The sequence below is a fragment of the Strongylocentrotus purpuratus genome, unplaced genomic scaffold (assembly GCF_000002235.5).
Source record: "Strongylocentrotus purpuratus isolate Spur 01 unplaced genomic scaffold, Spur_5.0 spur5_scaffold_7, whole genome shotgun sequence".
Classification (NCBI taxonomy): Eukaryota; Metazoa; Echinodermata; class Echinoidea; order Camarodonta; family Strongylocentrotidae; genus Strongylocentrotus; species Strongylocentrotus purpuratus.
This window is the reverse complement of record NW_022145613.1, coordinates 4,178,829-4,199,427: the sequence shown is the minus strand read 5'-3', so window position 1 is coordinate 4,199,427 and position 20,599 is coordinate 4,178,829. Positions and strand designations below refer to the sequence as shown.

The 20,599-nt window shown below is 35.5% G+C and overlaps 1 protein-coding gene across 3 annotated transcripts in view; it reads left to right on the top strand.

Moving 5' to 3' along the window:
• Nucleotides 1–20,307, top strand: part of LOC576214 (collagen alpha-1(I) chain) — a 58,726-nt gene extending 38,419 nt beyond the window's left edge. For 2 of the 3 annotated variants that reach the window (XM_030974385.1, XM_030974383.1), the window contains 20 exons: nucleotides 128–163; nucleotides 625–669; nucleotides 1,479–1,628; nucleotides 2,298–2,384; nucleotides 3,119–3,226; nucleotides 3,805–3,876; nucleotides 4,625–4,741; nucleotides 5,260–5,352; nucleotides 5,885–6,008; nucleotides 6,639–6,718; nucleotides 7,079–7,132; nucleotides 7,705–7,782; nucleotides 8,387–8,557; nucleotides 9,102–9,305; nucleotides 10,188–10,316; nucleotides 11,747–11,869; nucleotides 13,418–13,534; nucleotides 14,214–14,411; nucleotides 15,215–15,333; nucleotides 16,024–20,307. In XM_030974385.1, coding sequence (XP_030830245.1) covers nucleotides 128–163; nucleotides 625–669; nucleotides 1,479–1,628; nucleotides 2,298–2,384; nucleotides 3,119–3,226; nucleotides 3,805–3,876; nucleotides 4,625–4,741; nucleotides 5,260–5,352; nucleotides 5,885–6,008; nucleotides 6,639–6,718; nucleotides 7,079–7,132; nucleotides 7,705–7,782; nucleotides 8,387–8,557; nucleotides 9,102–9,305; nucleotides 10,188–10,316; nucleotides 11,747–11,869; nucleotides 13,418–13,534; nucleotides 14,214–14,411; nucleotides 15,215–15,333; nucleotides 16,024–16,234 — 2,316 coding nt within the window. In that variant the 3' untranslated portion in view covers nucleotides 16,235–20,307. The remainder of the gene's footprint in view (nucleotides 1–127; nucleotides 164–624; nucleotides 670–1,478; nucleotides 1,629–2,297; nucleotides 2,385–3,118; nucleotides 3,227–3,804; nucleotides 3,877–4,624; nucleotides 4,742–5,259; nucleotides 5,353–5,884; nucleotides 6,009–6,638; nucleotides 6,719–7,078; nucleotides 7,133–7,704; nucleotides 7,783–8,386; nucleotides 8,558–9,101; nucleotides 9,306–10,187; nucleotides 10,317–11,746; nucleotides 11,870–13,417; nucleotides 13,535–14,213; nucleotides 14,412–15,214; nucleotides 15,334–16,023) is intronic. The other variant, XM_030974384.1, reaches the window with a different exon arrangement.
• The last annotated feature ends 292 nt before the right edge of the window (nucleotides 20,308–20,599 follow it).

The following is a 20,599-nucleotide window of genomic DNA, read 5'->3' as shown; positions in this document are numbered from 1 at the left end:
ATTACTATTGTTATGGATACTTTGCTAATAAATCCTGTGATAAAATAAAATCACATGCTAATTTTCAATACATGTATAATCATATTACTATTGACTCTTATGCCTGTCATCTTTTCCTTGTCCACAGGGAGAGACTGGTATGGATGGAGCTGCTGGACAAAAGGTTTGTACTTTCATGAAAGGAGATACCTTGTGCACGTACAATTACGTTGAGTGCCAATTTTGCAGCTTTGCAATTAAAAACCCTTTCACTTATTGTATGGACAATAAACTTGAAATTATAATAAATCTTTAGAGAGAGACAAAATATTTATAACTGAGCAAAAAGTGAAAGAATACATCTGCGAGCTCACTGTATTTTGGTTAACTGAAGAATACCTAATCAATGAACCAAACATCATGAACCAAGACAGCTATGCGTGTAAATCTAGTTAATGTGTACCATAAATGTAATCATTGCTGTGAGTGACAAATGTACCTTTCCAAAATATGACCTTCCCTTTCTTTTGCTGGATTATTGGTTTAATTCGAGTTACTGCATTTTGCACACTAAAATAGATAAGGAGATAAGAAATATATTTTATTTCTTTGAATGATATTTAATTGTGTGGTTTTGTTTTAAAGGGTGACACTGGCGATCCTGGAGTTCCCGGACAGCCGGGAGCAGATGTAAGTATCTTCTCCTCCTAGTCATTCTTATCCTTCACTTTCACAATCTTTCATCCTCTGCATTCTTCATCTCACTTCCCTCTTCCCCTATACATTTTTATTACATTATACAATTTACTTGTGTCCCTTCCTTCTGATATCCTTGTGCATTTACCATATACAATTTATATTTTCCTACTTAATTAGATGAAAATTATAATTTTCCCCCTAAATTTGCGAGGGATATAGAACAATTCACTGCAGATTTGAAAGATTGGTTATGAATACCATGAAATATGTAATCAGTCCATAGCTGATTTTTCTTTTCTTCTTCATAGAATGAGATAAACTTGAGTTCTGGTAAAAAAAGAAAATAAACCAAACAAAACTTACACTGAATGTTCAAAATGTCATGTGCCAAACAATTTTGGAAGAAAATGTATACTGGCTGAGTAATGAGCAAAAATAGATAAGGAAATCAAGGTACAGTAGTAGCCCCGGCACCATTTGTGTAGTCCCATATACATCTTTCTGTGTAATTAGCCAAATTTAGTATGATTTTGATGACTCCAGAACCTTGCAGTACACACCAATACTTTTCTTTTCTGATCCATTCCACACCTTTTCTTGCACAATGCAATCGCATTACAAGAACTCACCTTTATCTTTAAGGAGATGAAGAAAAGAAATGGAATATTTATAGGAATTTTCAAACATATTTATGCTGGGTTTTAAAGGATGATTACAAATAATATATTAATATCGGGCATTGGTTGATATTCAGAGATATATTAAATTCCTCTTATTTTCTTTCTCATTTTTCTATTCAGGGTTTTCCCGGACCACGTGGTGTAGGGGTCCAGGGTCCACCTGGAGACCGTGGTCTCCCTGGACCAAGAGGGATCCAAGGACTCAAGGGAGATGTAGGAGAACAAGGACCTGCGTGTGAAATCCCACCAGAAATCCTTGCCTTGTCTGAGGTATGCAGACCTAGCTCCTGAAACTAGTCATTATGTGGCAGTATACTAATACAGTGAAACTACTTGTAAACTCATGAGTTTAAAGATTGTGGCTGCTCCGGAATGGAATACTGTAACTTCACTGAATCATTATTTCTAAATTTGGTCATCACGCATCAGATAATTAGTACTGAAACAAACTTACACAAAAATCTTGGAAATCACATTTACTGAAAAGCACAACCTATACTGGCACATATTAAAAAGACATTGTGTTATGCACGTGTGTTGGGACCCTTGGTGGATATAAAGATGGACACATTGGCCCGTGCCCCCTTTTTAAGGTGTACCTTGTTCCTCTAAAGTGTCACCTTACGCATCCCCATTCAAATTTTTGATCTTTTCCTTTATTTTTGGAATTGTGCCCCCTCCTTTTATAACTTTGGAATCTGCCGTTAGTGTGGTCTGTTATATGTAGTTCAGTTTCCTAATCTTTCTTTGTGGATAAATCTGATATTAGGCAGTTTCTACCAAAATCATTATACTGATTTTATGTATTTTCAAATCTAAAATTCTTGTATCACTTTCATTTAATTTCAGAGAATTCATATTTTTTCCTTACCTTAAGTCAATATGATTACATGTAATTATGTTATAACTATCACATGTTTATCTTTTGTTTTCTGGTAGCACTTTGCTGGAGTGGGTTCAGGAGACATAGGAGGAGGCATGATGACCAGGGCACCGCAGGAATTAACTAGTACAAAGGGAGAGAAGGTAATAATGATTGTTACCATGGTAACATACATGTGATGATGCCTTGATGTGGCTTTTTTTTTGTCCCTATTTTTACTTGAGGTTCTTCAACTTAAATCATGTTCTTCTAGTTGTTGTCTGTCCCCTGTTAAGAAGAGAGAGCTTGTGTACATAATTAGGCTGAAGACATTGTGTAAGAAGTAGTTAGAGAGGACACAGATAAGAACAGACAAAAACAAGCCTATCATCGTAAAATGATGCAAAATGTACACTCTTATTTCCACGGAGTCAAATTTCACTCTGAATGGCGTCAGCTGGGAGTCAACTCTATTCCTAGTTAAAGTGACACGGAAAAGGAGTCATCTTGACTCTGAATTGAGTCAATTCTCAGCTGATGCCACACAATCCGAGTCAAATTGATTCGGAATCCGTGTCACTTTAACTAGGAATAGAGTTGACTCCCAGCTGACGCCATTTAGAGTGAAATTTGACTACGTGGAAATAAGAGTGTATGTTGATTTGTTTCTTGCTTTACAGGTTGGTATTTCGGGGAGGGAGAGGGTGCAATATTGCAAAATGTTATATACGGGACCTATTTTAAATGGATGAATTTTAATTTGATAGAGTACATATACATGTGCACTGAACACATACATTTATGTTATGGTAGCATTTGTGCTGTTGATGTCCACAGGATTATAGGGATATGTCAAATATTGAAAATTATTTTTGTCTTCCAATCATTTTTTTTGCAGGGTGATATAGGTTTTGATGGAGTACCTGGCATGGATGGTCAGCAAGGAGCTAAAGGCTATCCTGGGCCTAGAGGACCTGGCGGTGTAGTAGGACCTAAAGGAAATAATGTGAGTCTCCCGTTCTCTTTCATCTACCATCAAATGCAGAAGAAAGTTTGAGTTGAAATAATGTAGTCATGCAGTGCCTATAAACCCAACCTGACCTTGTCATCTAAAGTAAATGTATCATAAAGTGACTTTATCATTTTAAGTGACTGTATCATGTAAAGAAACTTCATCATTCAAAGTAATTTTATCATCTAAAGTAACTTAATCATCTTAAGTAACTTTACCTTCTGAAGTAACTTTACTATTTTAAGTAACTTTATCATCTGAAGTAACGTTATCATCTGAAGTAACTTTACCATCTGAAGTAACTTTACCATCTTAAGTAACTTTACCACCTTAAGTAACTTTACCACCTTAAGTAACGTTACCATCTTAAGTAACTTTACCATCTTAAGTAACTTTATCATCTCAAGTAACTTTATCATTTAAAGTAAATGTATCATCTTAAGTGAGTTTACCGTCTAATTAACTTATCATCTAAAGTAATGGGTATCATCTAAAGTAACTTTGCCATCTAAAGTAAATGTATCATCTAAATGGACTGTATCATCTGAAGTAACTTTATCATTCAAATGTAGGGTACCCAAGGAGAGAAAGGAGACGTAGGGGCCGTTGGTTATGCAGGACCAAGAGGAGTTAAAGGAGACAAGGTAAGGCGCATCATGTCTTGACTTCGAAAGAAAGAAGCTCTACAACAAATGTGATATTTACAGTTAATAACTTAATTGTTTGTACCCTTTGTAAATTTGATGTGCTTTTTTCCCTTTTTTCCCCCGTAACTTTAAGAATGAAAGAGGAATTGGTTGAATTAGGACCTTCGATGAATACTTTTAGATGTAAGCTTCAATATGTCACATTCTCAAGAAACATACATTGGGAAAATCCATTTTTCACATACTTAGAAAAATACAAAACTTGTTAAGGGTATGAATAATTTTTGGTTGTTAACTGTACTTATTTCTGCCTAGGAGATTGCAATGCCTTTGGAACATTCTAATTAATTTGTATTAGCAGTATAGGGATTAATGTCCTTGGTGAACAAAAATTGAAACAATGCATTCCATACTCACTTGTACTGTGCCCCCTCGCCAGCTGGTATGAACATTTACTGAAATTGAATTAGAAGACATGGGATTCGGTTATGGATGATCAAAGAGTTTAAAGCCTGTCTGCACTCGTTTGGCCATGGGGGATTGGACCTCCCTGCAAGGTCACTGACAGGTGGTTATCTCATCAAATCAGCTCTCAATTATCATAAGAAAAAGGGGATCATGAAGGATCAACAGGCAACGATTAGGCGTTGTTTGCTATATAGAGGGCGCAAGTAGCTATAAGTAGTGCAGTGGGGCTTAAAGAATGCATTTATAAAGCACTTTTGATCTTTTTTCTTCTTTGCAGGGTGATATGTTCTTACCTACAGAGGAGGAGATGCTGATGTTGAAGGGTGACGGTGGAGATACAGGAAGGAGAGGAAAGAAAGGACTTAAAGGCCAGTTTGGTATCCCAGGAAGACCTGTAAGTAATGCGTTTACGGTCCTAATTGGTCTCAAAGAACTATTAACCGGTTGGATACAGTTTATTTTCAAATACAGTAAAGCTTCAATTAATGGTCATATCTCAATAAAGACCACCTCTCAGTATTGGTCTCTTACATGTTTTCATCTGAGGTGATATATGTCTTGTTCATGTTGAACCTATCAAGAGAGGCAACATGTCTATTTTTTCTTCAATTTTATGCGGATGGCTACTAACTTGCATTTCCAATGGCATCTGGGGTTATCTCAGGCTCAGTACCCATAGGTTTAACTAAGGAAGGTTGGAGGTATTTTTTTGTAAAGTGAGATGATGTAATAGAACTATTATAGTTACCAAGATTATAATGAGGCTATATGCAGTATATGCAAAACTGTTGATGTTGGCAATCCATCGAGTGAGCAAGTAGAAGAGACAGAAGGTCCAACTTAAATTCAATCAAATATTTCTATTAATGAGCGAGAATGAAAGTATGTTATTGATCCTCCCATTCGGTACAGGGTCGCGTGGGAAAAACAGGTCCAGAGGGACAGACTGGACCAGAGGGGCCCGTGGGACCACAAGGTCCACCAGGTCCATCTGGTGGTGGAGAGGTAAGTACTCATATTATTAATAATAATAAAAAAAATTATATAGTGCTCTTACACATATGTAAAGTACATGTACATCTACTGTTTTCACCATTAGGTGGTATATCCAACAACAAAAAAGTTCTTACAATATATTACTTACATAGTGGTATTATTATTTTTGTTGTTGTTGGTATGGAGATAGTGCTAATATATTTGTTAATACATCTAGTGCATCTAGTCAAATATTCATATGAATGAGTATATTTTTAAAAGTGTGAATTGTGTAGCTCAAGTATCATTTTATCTTTCCTTTTATGTAACCTTCACATCTTCAAGATTATACTTCTCTTTTGGTGTATTACAATTTGAATATTTCCCTTTTAAAAAATCTATATATGTTTTTTTTTATATATATAATATTCATATTCCATTTATGCTTCTTTGAACACACAGTTTTCACATATAGTTTTTTCCACTTTGTACACTGAAATGTTCTTATTATCTTTAATTTGTATGTTCCATATAACATATATTACCTATCTCTGTGTCCTAGGGTACCTGTGAGTGTGATCCTGCAGCCTTCCCTCCTGCATTCTTCCCACCCGGAGAGAAAGGATCCATGGGTGCTCCTGGTTCTCCTGGTCCCATGGGTCCTGATGGTGTGCCTGGAGCTCCAGGTCAGTCATTAACCCCTTGATTGCTGACTTCTCTCATTTCCATAGGCTTTATACAGGAGCCATTCAGTTCCCGTAGGCAATGGGTTTACTCATGAAAGGATATAAAACTTTTGATTAAGTTTCACCAGCAGCCTATATCTGAAGTGATACTGAATATTACAGGGAGAAAGAGAAAGGGTGGGGGAGGGGGAAAGAGAGAGAGAGAAAGAGATAGAAAGAGAAGGAGGAGGTGGGGAGAGAAATGTCAGATGAGATTCAGACTCTTTAGGTGAATATATAGCTCTCTGGATGGAATGTAGCATGGAATTTGATCAAAACCAAGTGTAACTAACACAATGATTTAAAAGTATAGTTCTTTGAAAATATGATAATAGTTTGGGTTATGCTTGCATGTCAACATTTGCAGACTTTGTTGTAAGATGCATACAGGTTTACCACCTCCCTTTAATTGGGTGATTGTGGTACATGTATGACTAGCTAAACAAAGAAAATTACTATACTTTTGCAAAGACTTGAAATGTAAAATATAAATTTTCCTCTCCTCCCCTCCCACCTTACCGTTGATATATTATTAATCTACCAATGACAGTTAACATATATGTTTATTCCTGCTGTTTTCTCTCTATCAAGGTCTACCTGGCGTGCAAGGTCTAAGAGGACTACAAGGTTATGCAGGAGAACCTGGTATTGAGGGACTGGAAGGAAGACCGGTAAGATGGAGATATTTTCTTGTCTTGATGTATTCCATGATCCAAGGCTACATTGTCACATGCCTCATAGAAGGGTGAAAACATGACATAATGTCACAATTCTGACATTTGTCAGTTTTGTCAATTTTCTTTAAATCTCACTAGATGTATTGTGATTTTATATAAATGTGATTGTTTTTCAATATATCTAGATGATATATCTACAAATTGGCAGTTATACTTATTTTTTTCTCCATAAATTACAAAAAAGTAAGTTTTGAAATATATACACCTGTAAGCTTGTTTATCGTGCATTGTGCAACAAACTAATTGATTAATTGTTGATTGGTGCTTGTTTGAACCTTTTTCTTAATAATTCAGGGTGCACAAGGAGTACCAGGAGTGCCTGGAATAGATGGAGCGAGGGGAGAAAAGGTAATACATGTATCCTGTTAACCCCCTTTCTAAGCCCCATCAACCCCCCCCCCCTCCCCCCTCCATGAATATGAATACGGTAAATCTATATGTATCAAGCAAGAGTAGTGGCCTTTTGTTAGAAAGACTGGTAAACATGATATTTGTGTGTAATACATGTATTTATCCTACTCCCCTTTCTACTGTATGTATGAGCTTTATCCCAACAAGATGATGCATTAACTGTTTTCAGTAGTGGATCTTCATTGACATGTACCCACCAAAAACCTCCTTCCCATCTGGAGTAGAAATTGTATTACTGTATTTTTAATAACCTTTCTTTTAGCGAGAGATTTGTTACTGTCCTTCCCACTCCCTTTCGGTGACATGGAATCTTTGATTCCCAATCAGTATATGAATATATTCACAGTCAAGCTGCACAAGAGAAATTAGTTCAGGAATCCATTGAACTGAAAAGCCACTGCTTGATACGTTCCGGAAGACGACAGTAATGTAAACCTCTAGAGTGGACCAAAGCACTGATGTCATGACTGATTTTCATTCACTATTCTTCTTCTTCTTCTTCTTTATAGGGTGATCCAGGAGATTTCTTTGTGAATGACGAGGTGTTTATTGGACCACCAGGGGAACAAGGTCTTCCAGGCAGAGATGTAAGTTAAATCATGAACAAAACGGGAACAAAATGTGGCTCCTAGTGAGGATTTAGAAAAGAACAGAACTTTGTTTTCTCTCTCCCTCTCTCTCTTCTTCTTCTTCTTCTTCTTCTTTTTCTTCTTCTTCTCCTCCTTCTTCTTCTTCTCTCTCTCTCTTTCTCTCTCTCTTTCTCTCTTTTTCTGTGCTTGTGTCTCTTTGTCTCTCAACCCATTTTTTTCTCTCCTTTTCTTTCTTATGCAATTTTTTTTTTAAATACCTTTTTGGAGATATATATCTTCATGTATTATCAACTTTTATTGTGTCATTTATCCTGTAATATATATCCTTACATTCACCAAGAGTGAATATATTAACAAATGAATGTATGTAACCAACAGTTTGGATTTTTCAAAAATTTCCAATAAGCTGCATATCCAACCCGCACATTTCAAAGCATTGTTCTAGTATATAGCATTGATTATAAATGATTATTCTTTACAATCATCACATCATCTTTGACACATTCCGGAAGGGACTGCCATGTCCTTTTTTGAGATGCTTGGCTTCTACATTTCAACCATCTTCCTTTTTGTTCTCTCTCTCTTTTTCTCTCTTCCTCAGGGTCAACCAGGACAGAGCATCAAAGGAGACACCGGTGAACCAGGTCACGGCGCTGAAGGCATGCCTGGTAGAGATGGGCGTGATGGTTCCCAAGGTCCCCCCGGCCCCCCAGGAATGCCCGGTCATCCAGGCGAACCAGCGTACTACACTGGAGATGGAAATGGTGAAAGGGTATGTTCCACTCCATCATTCATTGTACCTTTTTAAACAAAGTACATATACTGCTTGTAAGTATCGGCTTGCATAGTGATATAGATATACAGTAGGCTTGCGGTTGCACCATGTGTGAGAGAGAGAGAGGAAGGATTGAGGAATCCTGAAAAGGACTCTCCATAATCTTTCTTGAGGGTGTGTAGTCTTGAAAAGGACTGTTGGTGTAGTCTTGAAAAAGACTGTTGGTTATCGTTCTTAGCTTATAGTTCTATAAGGAGAACTATAGCGCCGATTGGAGAGGATGAGTGGCGGGAGTGGCTCGACGTTTCAAACAGGTTGACTAACCGTCGTCAGGAGTCAATCCTCCCTCTCTCTCACATGGTGCAACCGCAAGCCTACTGTATAAAGTACATATACTTACAACAAAACATATCAGTAGATGGATAAGGGGGGTGTTGGGGGAAGGGTTAAACTTACTTTATTGTGCTTGGCTTTACATATTGATGTACATGTGGATACAATCCCTGATTCTTCAAATCTTCACCTTTGACCTTTCCTGCAGGGACCGAAGGGTGAGCCTGGTGAGCCGGGCAGGGAGGGCCAATCAGGTGCCCCAGGGTTCGATGGAAGACCAGGATCTAGGGGCCCACGTGGACCACAAGGACCCACTGGCTATGGAGAACAAGGCCCACCAGGGGAGCCTGGAACTCCGGGTGAGCCTGGGAGAGGAAGCATTGGGCATTTAGGAGGTGGAGATTATGTAGGGGTGAGTATATATAATAATAATAATAATAATAATAATAGTGGGTTCTTGTATAGCGCTCATGTCAGTCAGATTTGACCCTCCTGGTGCTCCCGATAATTACCCTGGCTTTAGCACGGCTGCCATATGGCCCTCTAGCATTTCAAGTAATAAATTCCTACCAGGTACCCATTTACTTCACCTGGGTGGAGTGTGGCAAATGTAGATCAATGTCTTGCACAGGAATTAAATGTTAGGAGTTTGCTTCCCAGAAAATGATGATTTAAGAAGTATGAGATGTTTGATTGATTGATAAGTCATTGATAACTTTACTTGATTGCCAAGAAGAACATCTAATGCTTGCATAGTAGCAACAAGTGGACTTTATATCCAAGTTCTATCCAAGAGACGTAGCATTTGGGAATAATTACAATACCAAAGGGAACTCAAGCATTGACTTGGGTTTCAACTGGGACCTTGTAATTATATAGCATTTGTGTTTTTGTATGTACATGTTGTTAAGTGGTATGGTTTGTTTGTTGCTAGTTCTGAAGCAGAACTGAATACTAGTAATCCAAGTTGAAAGAATTGTATGTCCTGCCACCATTCCTAATTTGGAAGAATGATTTTTTTTTTGACCTTCAAACCATATTTCAAAACTTTGGATTCCTCTGATTTGTTAAAAACATCGGTGTGAAATGCATACATAATAATAATAATAATAATAATAATAATAAAAACGTTACTTATAAAGCGCTTACCACCGATGTCTCTAAGCGCTATAATAATAATACCCTTCATTCCTAAAAAAAAATTAAAAATTCTTCATTCTTAGTGGAATTACTTGACTTTTTGCAACTATGTCCCTTTTTAAAGAGGTTTTTTGCTATTTGTTTGTTTCTTCAGATGGCCAGGTTTGCCACCATCCAGGACATGCTAGATGGCATGAGAGACCTGGAGGTGGGCACTCTGGCCTTCATCATACGGGTCCAGGAACTCTACATCAGGGTGGAGACTGGCATGCAACAAGTACTGGTAAGACACTACACCAGGACTCAGATAGACCAGGACCAGGAACTTCTCTTATGATTATTCTAATGTTGTTAAGGGAGAAGAATGTGGCGTATATTAAATAGACAGGAATGCATGTAGATCAGAATTCTGGATAGGATTATTGGTCCAGCAATGAAAAATAAGATTCCTTGTAATCATAAAAACCCACTCAGAAGCGATGATTTGGTTTTGAGTGTGGTATAGATAGGCATATGCACTTTGTTTTTTTAATGATATTTAGATAAACTCATTTAGGGAATGTACAACATACAATCCCTGACTTATGATAATAGACAGGAGTTTGGACAAGTCCAATTGAAATGAATGCACATTCTTTCTTATATGATATTTTATTTTGTTTCATGGAGGTTTTACAGTTCATTAGGCAACAGGCTATTACGTGGCATGATTGTAACTTCTGTAAACCAGTGATGTAGATCATTATCATGTTTCTAAGTTTAGATGGAATCATTTGTCATTTTTTCTTTGAAATATCTCGTCAGTTTGCATGCAAGATTTACTGTCTCTGGTCTTTTGATGTCAAATTTCATTTTAGTTTTGTGTGTCAAATCTTTTTATGTGAGTTTATTTCATTCTCAAAGTTTTGTGGCTGTGTGGGCAGTACTGGAACATGAAAGTCATCTAGTTATCTTTGAGAAATGCCTTTTTTTCTGATTGAAAGCTACTCCCCCTATGCTAACCATCAGTCTGAATGATGAATTGTTGCAAAAGTAGACAAGTCGTAAACCATTCTTGCTATATATTCCAATTCTTTCTCTTGCATAGTCATATCAGCAAGTCCAGGGTAAATATTAATTGATATCTTCCAAATTCAAAAGTATCGGTTGATATATGGGCAGGTATCCTAATTGGTTAATGGATACAATTGCATCTGTTTACTAGTCTGTAAAAATTCGTTTCATGTGGGACATAATCGATATTCATTTTGGAATTGCAAAATCCTTCTTTTTAAGGGATTGTTTTTATCAGAATAAAGAAGATAAAAATCTGTTGGCCTGATTTTTGAAATTGGAGGCAGTTTAATTCTTACATTTTTGATAGTGGATAAAATAGAAATGTGTACTTTGAAAAAAGTGATAAAAATCATAGAAAAAATACAAAAAGAAATTGACATGAACATTTGATCAAATGTATAAGATGACTTTTTATGGGTTTATCTCGTATGTCATTTGTCTTTCCATAATGGAGATATTTATAAACATTGGGCTTGAATTATATCTTGTGGGTGTGGATTGTACATGTACAACTAAACATTGGGATATATTTATTTTTTCAAACGATGTTTATGTTGGTTTTGAGAGTATACATGGATATCTAATTGGCAAGAGTGAAATGTAGATAATGACCTTTGACCTGCAGCCTTCACAGTAATAATTTCTTCCTTCCTACAGCTGGGAGCTACCTTTACCTTACCACCTACCTCCGAACCACGCCCACAACCACGCCCTCAACCACGCCCACAACCATCCATTACATCGAGAACTACTACTACTACATTAATACCTACCACCACTGTAAGACTTATGGTTTATCATCACTCTTATGCTATCCCTTTCTCTCTTTCTCTCTCTTATTCATCTACCTCAATTATTTCTCATGTATAGCTTTTCCATATCTCCTTTAGATTTTCACTTCAACCGTATTTTCCTTTCTTACCTTTTATATATTGCTCTCTACTGATATGTAGCACATTCTCTTTCTCTCTCTTCCTCCCTGTCTCATTCCATCTGTCTGTCTCTTTTTTTCTTTGTCTCTGTGTGTGCGTCTCTCTCTCTCTCTCTCTCTCATTTACCACATTCATATGTCATATATACCTTTTCTATCTTTCTAGCTCTTTTTCTTCAACTATATTTTCATTTCTTTGATATGTATATACCTCCTTTTATATACAACTGTATATTGCTCTCTACTGCACTTCACTACTTCACTAACTCTCTTTTCTTTTTTTCTCTCTTTCCCTTCATGTTTATAAAGGTTTCTCTCTTGTGCAGCTCCCCATACTTTTATATAATCATGTGTCTCCTTCTGAAAGCTCTTTATGTTTCTTCTTTCCTTTCTCACCTTCTCTCTCTCCCTTTCTTTCAGTTGCTACATGTACAGTATCCCAATCTTCTTATTGTCCTTATCTTTCTTTTATCTTTTCTCAAATTTCATTTCTTTCTTTCATTTTCTATGATCTGTGCACTTACTTGTGTGACCTATTTTACATCATATCTTGCATATCTAATCTTTGATTCTTTCAAAGTTTAGATACCACATTCTTTTTTCCAAGTGAATATTATTTTTAATTTCAAAGTGTGCTTGTAAGTTATACTATAGTTTATTTCTTGTGCACTATATATTCATTCTCATTATTCTGTTTAGAAATTTTCTTTTCTTTTTAAAAATCTATACCCCTGGCAAACTGCCTTGTCAGATTCCTCCCCCAAACTTATAGTATCTAAATGCACTGGTTTTCTCAATCATTCCCTTTCCAAATAATATGCAATTTTTAATTTGACCTATATTTATTTCTGTTCATGATACCCTACAAATTAATCTTCCTGGTATTGCATAACAGCACATTTTATCCCTGAATTTCAGTTGAACCTAACAAAAAGCACAGACCAATGCAGCAAATCAAGTAGGAAAGATAGTTGCAGGTGACATTTAAGTTTTGAAACAAAAGCTTTCAGTCAAAAGGAAATCTCTTTTTATGATCATGCCATTAGAATCTTTATTTCTCTATGAAGACAGGTCAGAATTCATCATTTAGCATTTCAATATTGGTGTACATTAGATTGTCATATATTCATAAATGTGTCATATAGGTGTATGTTTCATGGGGTAAGGGTAGAAACTGCATGATTATTATATGGACTCTCATTTGGTATATTTGCATGTGGGTCTTCCATTCTCCATTGGTTGATGTAGATTGTTACCATCACTTTTTATTTAATAGCAATAAATTAGAGTGGGACCTTAGTTTCTATTTAAATTGTAGAGCTACATATAGAAAAACACTGGATCTGTACAGAGTCCACTTCATTGGTGCCGTTTTGATACTAACGCTTTTCCTACAGCTTGCACCATTTGTGGATCCAACCGAGCCTCCTCAGATCCCAGGTCCAGGACTAACAGATAGAACAGAGGAGCCTATCCTTCCAGGACCAGAAATACCTGTATCAGACCAACCTATGGTGAGCAAAAATATTATGTTCTACAGATTCCTACAATGAAATGCTTAATAACGCAATGTTTGATTTAAAGAACTTTTCAATATCTTACAGGACAGGGTTCCCGCGGCCATGGAAGACCTGGACAAATCAGGTCAAGTTTGGAACATTCTCAGGGATGCATATATATATATATGTCCTGATTTCCTGCATGAAATAATGGAAAAATTGTGAAAAAATTGTGGGAATTATTTTTAATAAAGAATATTTATTGATATTATACATGTAATAATGAAATGGTCATTAGGCTAGAGGTGTTGTACAAGCTCCCAATTTTGTATGACTTTGCCAAGAAAAAATGTCATGGATTTGAAGAAAAAAATTAAGCATGATATATAGCAATGGAAAAGTTATGGAATTCATTTCTGTAACAAATGCAGTAACCCTGTTCTTATAATGAATTTGAACTTAACTACACCATAATCACACAATCTTGGTTTAATTTGAAATATTATTCCAGTTTGTTACATAAAACTGGGTAGACTATGACTTAAAATTATATTAAAAATTAATTTTACCAAGACATTAAGACAAAGAGATGCGATGAAATTGGCAACAATAGACAAACTGGACTAATAGCCATTTATAATACCAAACGAAGAAGAAGAAGAATTATTCAACCCCCATTCATTTTGATTTTCAGCTCTACATGTATGCCCTAAATACACCCCAAGAGGGATACATGATTGGCGGAATCAGCGGTGCCGACTTCAAGTGCTGGAAACAAGCGAAGGCAGCAGGACTCAAAGGAACGTATCGAGCCTTCCTCTCATCCCCTCTGCAAGATATCAGGACTATAGTGAGGAAACAGGACAAAGGATTACCCATCGCTAACGGAAAGGTAACGACTAAGAGCCTTTAAAGGGCCGGGGGGGGGGTGTTTCACAAAGATCCTAAGTTGAACTTATCTCTAAGTTGGACTTAAAAATTATGGAAAGCCATTAGCATCTTTGAAAATATTTTGTAAAAGTTATTTTGAAAGGCATTAATTGTTTATTCAAATCATTCATATTGTCTATCATCAAGGAGATTTCATGTTCTGGATGTATAATTCATAAAAATTCTAAAATACTTGAATTTCTGCTTTTGAATATATTTCATTTTAAGACTCCAATGGCTGTCCATAATTTTTAAGTCCAACTTAGAGTTAAGTTCTACTTAGGATCTTTGTGAAACACCCCCCTGGACTAATAACTCGCAAATATGTTGCTCTGTAGATGTTCAGTTATGCCCCGGTGTCATGGTATAGTAGTTCATTCACTTGACTCTCAGTTCAAGAGTTGATGTCCCCCCCTTCACCCCTTTTGCGATGATGCCTCAAAAATATTGATGACCTTTATTTATGTATTTTTTTAAATAGGGGCGAGGAGGCAACAGAAAAACCTGATAATTTTTTTAAATTTTATTTGATTGCTCGTCAGCAAATTGTCGGAATATTGTGCCCCCTCTTTTACAAAATACTGGATCCACCCCTGTGTCACACTGTCTGCTTGATCTTCATAAGGGTGGGGAAACACATACAGGCAGACGGACATATCCCATCATCTCTAGCAATTAAGGTCGATCTGTCTGCATAGGAAAGCATGCAGCAAAAATCACATCATTTCATTTCTCTATCTTTGTCTTAATTTCTCTCTCTTACAGCAAGAAGTTTTGTTCAATTCTTGGGATGACATCTTTAGCACGGAGAACGAAGCTCCATTCCATGACTCCTTCCACATATACTCCTTCGATGGTAAAGATGTTATGACCGATGAAACATGGTGAGTACTAGCTGTTGAGAATCTCATGAATATTAAAGGCATCAATCGTTTAACAATGTTAAATCTGTGATGCATGGACCTACGTGTTATCAGTGTCTGTGATATGGTGCAACATTGAAGCCCTAAACAAATTGCGCTTCAAAATGATCATGAAGTGCCTCCAAAAAGTAATTATCTTTGAGTGACTGGTTTTACCACACTCATTTTCCCCATAGTCATTTTTCTGTAGTGTTATGCAAAAATTATAAAACTTAACACAAAACCAGATGATTGATAGCCTTAATATCAGTGTACATACTACATTTATTCGCATCATTGATGATGACTAGCCTCATTGAAAGCATTAATATTAAATAATATATAGTGATACATCAATATAATTGTTGTTTTCTTTTTCTTTTTAAACTTTACTATATGCCTGCAAAAAGACTGAGAATAGAAGAGTCTTGAAAGCCTTTACCCCATATTGTCTGTTGAGAGCCAGAAGGGTGTTTACTCTTTGATGAAGGATGAGTTAGTGTCTTTCTAGCTCCCAGCCAATGACAGTTAAATCTAATTTTGATTGTGCAATCAAAATAAAACCATAAATTAGAAAATCAATTTGTACATTTATTTTTTTATATTTAAAATGAACAAAGGCAATTAAGCTACATGGTGTGATATTTGTATTCCTTCTCTTTTATCTTTCAGGCCTGATAAGTACATGTGGCATGGGTCCTACGCCAACGGTGAGCGAATGGCCGAGAGTTTCTGTGAAGCCTGGAGAGCACAAAATCATTTTGCTCGCGGTCAAGCTAGTCCTTTATCTGATCATAAATTATTAGGACAAGATGAGTTCCCTTGTAACAACGCCTTTGCTGTTCTATGTGTGCAGACGGCTCGACCTAATGCCAGGAAGTAAAATAAATACCATCATCTTTCCGTATAGAGTTCTATCTTACCTTTGAATCTTTTGATTTAGATTAAATTCCTCATAGTGAATTTATAATTAATGATGTATTCAAAAGATATGTGATGGAGATATTTGCAGTTTAATACAACTGACTTGCATCCTGCACTCATCCTTTGTTGTTTAGTCAAATCAGGTTTGATTTATAAATATTGAGGTATCTGTTTAGCAAAGTACTTGTTCACAATTGAGAGCAGAACATTGCAAATTAAAAATGCATCGAGATGAACCCTCATGCACACCCAAGAAAATCATTTCAATAATGCTGATGTTGAAATGGCATTAACTCTTTAACAATTTGTTGGTGTTTCCTAATAGTCTATGAAAAAGGCCATTTTTGAAAATGCCAGGAAGGGTACTGATGAACCTATAATGATGACAAACTAGGAAGATTTTTAGTGTGAAATAATGTATATTTCTTGGAGTTTAGCTCACACTTGATTTGCTGTACTGGACAAGTACTTCCTAGAGTAAAAAGTGTAAATAATTATTTATGTCATTTCAAAATATTTTATGATAATGATAACATTTTGTTGAAATTAGGACAAATAGTGATATTTGAGGAAAATCATCACAGAAACTGATGATTGAAAAATCCTTCCAATTATGGGCCTTTGAAATTGTCTTCCATACCAGTATGTAGTTTTATATGTGATATGTAGATGGATGAATCTATCAAAGATTGCAATGTCAGTTTTGGAGTTGTAAATTTGATGTAAATCCAACTCTCAAATTGACAGATTCATAGAACTATTCCTGTCTTCCCAGATGTAAAAGAAGAGAAATTCTTAGTTGATAAGAAAAGATAGAGACACAAGGAGAGACTGAAGTATTAAATTGAGGGTGGTGTGAAAATGGAAGTGGAAGAAATATGTTTTCTAGTGTGTGTAGAAGGAATTTTCTAGGTTTATATACTTCAAGCAGCTCAACCAAAAACAATTTAACAGGTATGTTAACTGATCACATTGAACGGGTGTTATCCTTGTTCTCTCCATTTTTCAGATCAATCTCTGGATAAGATATGGAATTAGTTATGGAATTGCATTTCAAAAGAAAGTTGCTTTAATTGATTCTGTATAAATTGTTAATTTAGAATTTTAAAAAAGTAATGAAAACTTGCTGGACATCACGTTCATCCTACTTCAGTTTGAATAATGTAATTACTTTTCTAAAGAAGTTAATTTATTGATTCTGAATTATCAATGGTCATATTACCAGAATTTTAAATTATCTTTAACTGAACAAAAATTGTATAGATGAGTGATGAAGACTTGCTTTTTTTGTTTAACCGTGGAGGTTCTTATAGATTTTAGAAGTTGGATCCAGATTACTCATAACATACTATTAAAAAGGGGAACAAGAAATGGAATAAGAAATTTGACTCATCTATGACATTGTCTTTCTGAGTGACATTTTGTTCAAAATGTCACTAACTACAAACAGTTTTGTATTTATCTTGTGATTACCAATTGAAGATATGAATAGCATCTGTGGTATTTTTGTACAGAATAGGTAGGCATTATTTTTCTTGTACATGTACTAGAATTTTTTACTCAGTGAAAAGTAGGACATGGATCAATACTGCATTTGCTAAAAATTTGCAAAAGTTTTAACATTTTTACTTGATAGAAAGGATCATGTCAAAGCGATTTATTGTATGTATTTATTTTAGCAGGTTTGATAAATCTTAGCTTGAAGCTTTGTATACTTACTATGTCTGCTAGCTATGCCACACATTATGTAGGATTCATGATGAAAATTGCTTTTTTTTAATCTGCAGATCTCAATTTACCTCAGTATGGGATGCTGACACATATTGCGCAAATTTGACTAATTTTGGTGCTAATTTCAGATTGCAAAGAGAAAGAAAAAATGCGTAGCTTGAAAAGAGCTGTATAGTCTGTGGAAAGTAGATATTACTGCCTTTTTAGGATTGTCCTTGTAAATATCATGAGTATTTTACCCCCTTTCCCCTTATTTGATTGTCAGTTTGCTATTGTGTAGATATCTGGATATGAAATGTTTCTGTAGGTAAATTAAGACGCATTATCAAAAGTCAAACCTAATCTGGTGCTATATTTATATTGATAATACAAATATTTGTGCTCACATTTTTTACTCTTAGCTTTTCTCATATTTTTCTTTTCTTTTTCAAATTGTACACCATTGCTTTTTATGAAGTAGTTGTAACGTAAGTATTGCTGCAGACTCAATTGCCCGCTTGCCACTCTGGGGCAACCAAAAACTCAAGCCTATCCAGTCGGGCAACTAAAGGAATTATAATCTTTCAATGTTTGTGTTTATGGGACAAGTGAACTCGTTGGTTAAGCAGGTGAACGAAAATATAATACAAATATTGTTGCTCACTGAAAAATGTGACTTAATTCACCATCGAGATGTTTAAGGAGTCATGTACATTTCATATGTTGTGTAATTTCAGAATAATCTCAGGCACAAAAATGCTGCATTTAAAGCTAACACAAACATAGATCGCAACCTCAGATCGATGACTTTGCAATGCTGACTCTCCCAGGAAAACTGACTCTACTGCCTTTTCATTTTTATTTTAAAGCTCATTTAAACACTGCATTCATAGAAAAGAGCCTGTAGTGTATCTATTTGGCACAGAAGCCTTGCCAATGCCTTAAATCATTGTAGCATAGGACTTATACAATGTTGTTTATATGTTTGTAGCATGAATCCTGAGAAGTTGTTGGTAGAATTAATTTTTGCTGCACGCGTGGGGGCTTAAAAGTGAGAACTGAACTTTTGTTGGATAGATGAGCTGATGATACTGTGAAAGTACTTTTAAAGATGATGCTCAAATGACACATCTGTTTAGTGATATTGTCAGGGACACTTATACTTTCAAACCTAAATACAAATAGTATACAGATATTGACTGGTAGAGTGTGTAATATAACATTTTTTGACTGCCAAAAGACTTGTATTTTCCCAGGGGGTATACTTTTACTCGGGAAAAGTTGCTCCCTTGCTGTCCAGAAAATGTTATATTACAACGCCCTACCGGTCAATATCTGTTATATAGATAGCCTTATATCCTTCTTGAGCCTTCCATGTCAAATGTGCTTGGCTTAGACAATGCAAACAATTGGTACATGTGACTTGCACGCATGGTTGCTTGGATCAGAAAAAATGACCGTGCAAGAAATATGCTCATTACGACCCTCACAGTCAATGTCACCTGATGAGCTGTGGACTAATAACTACTTTGTAATCTGTTACCGGTAATTTAATTTTAATTTTCTTTCTCTTTTCCCTTTTTTTTTAATTGAATGTGTTTTAGAGATTTTAACAAATGACACATTGCCTCATCTCGCTTTTAAAATGTTAGATGTTAAGTTTTTAGTTTATATTATTTTGAAGTATTTTGTACAAATATTGCTTGCCAGGTGCCTAGGCTATTCTACGTTTGTTTTCATACAACTCATTCATTAGTGCCGTTTATGTTTTGATAAAATTATTTTTTATTTGTTCTGTTCATATCTTATTTATGAAACATTTAGAAATTTTGTAGATATTTGTTTTATCAGTAATATCAAGTTTTCATTTGTTGCAGATTTTAATGGTGTTTGACAATTCTTTTGTGTATCAATTTCCTGTTTAGTTAACTAAAAAGCCAAGAAGATGCTTCTAAGTACATGTTACATTTTGGTCTAGATAGTCTTTATCCTTTTCAAAACAAAAATGAGAGAATACAGCAACATATTTTGTACCCATAAGACGACTTCTCGTTTGAATGTCATAAAAAGTAGCATGTAATGATTGGAAAATCTACGTACAATTTGAATGTTTGAATATGATCATGTATTTAATTGTTTTGGGTCTTATATTTAAGTTATTAAAAATCACTAAACTCCAAAGTTCATCATTTGTCTCGGAAGCTTGTACTTTCATTTTGTATGCCATTTGATACAGTCCAAATGAAGTCAGACTTATGGATTCTGATTACAAATGTTTGTGATCGAAACCTATGCAATAAAAACTTATGTTTACAAAGGAAACTTGTCATAATCATCATTTATAAGTTGTGAGCTATGTGTACTGTGTGAGTGAGAACAGAGTGATGAGCTTCAGAGCTGATTTTAATAGTATAAGGACCAAATGTGACCATCCTTCGCAAAGCCTCTACTAAATTCCTGTACAGTCAAAAACTGAGTTATTCATACCCCTTGTAAATTCAATTTTTTTTTTTCGGGGGGGGGGGGGGGGTATTTTTTTGTAACTCAAGAATGAAATGGTGGGCTGGTTGAATACTTTTAGATGTAAGCTTGAATTTTCTCAAGAAACATAAAT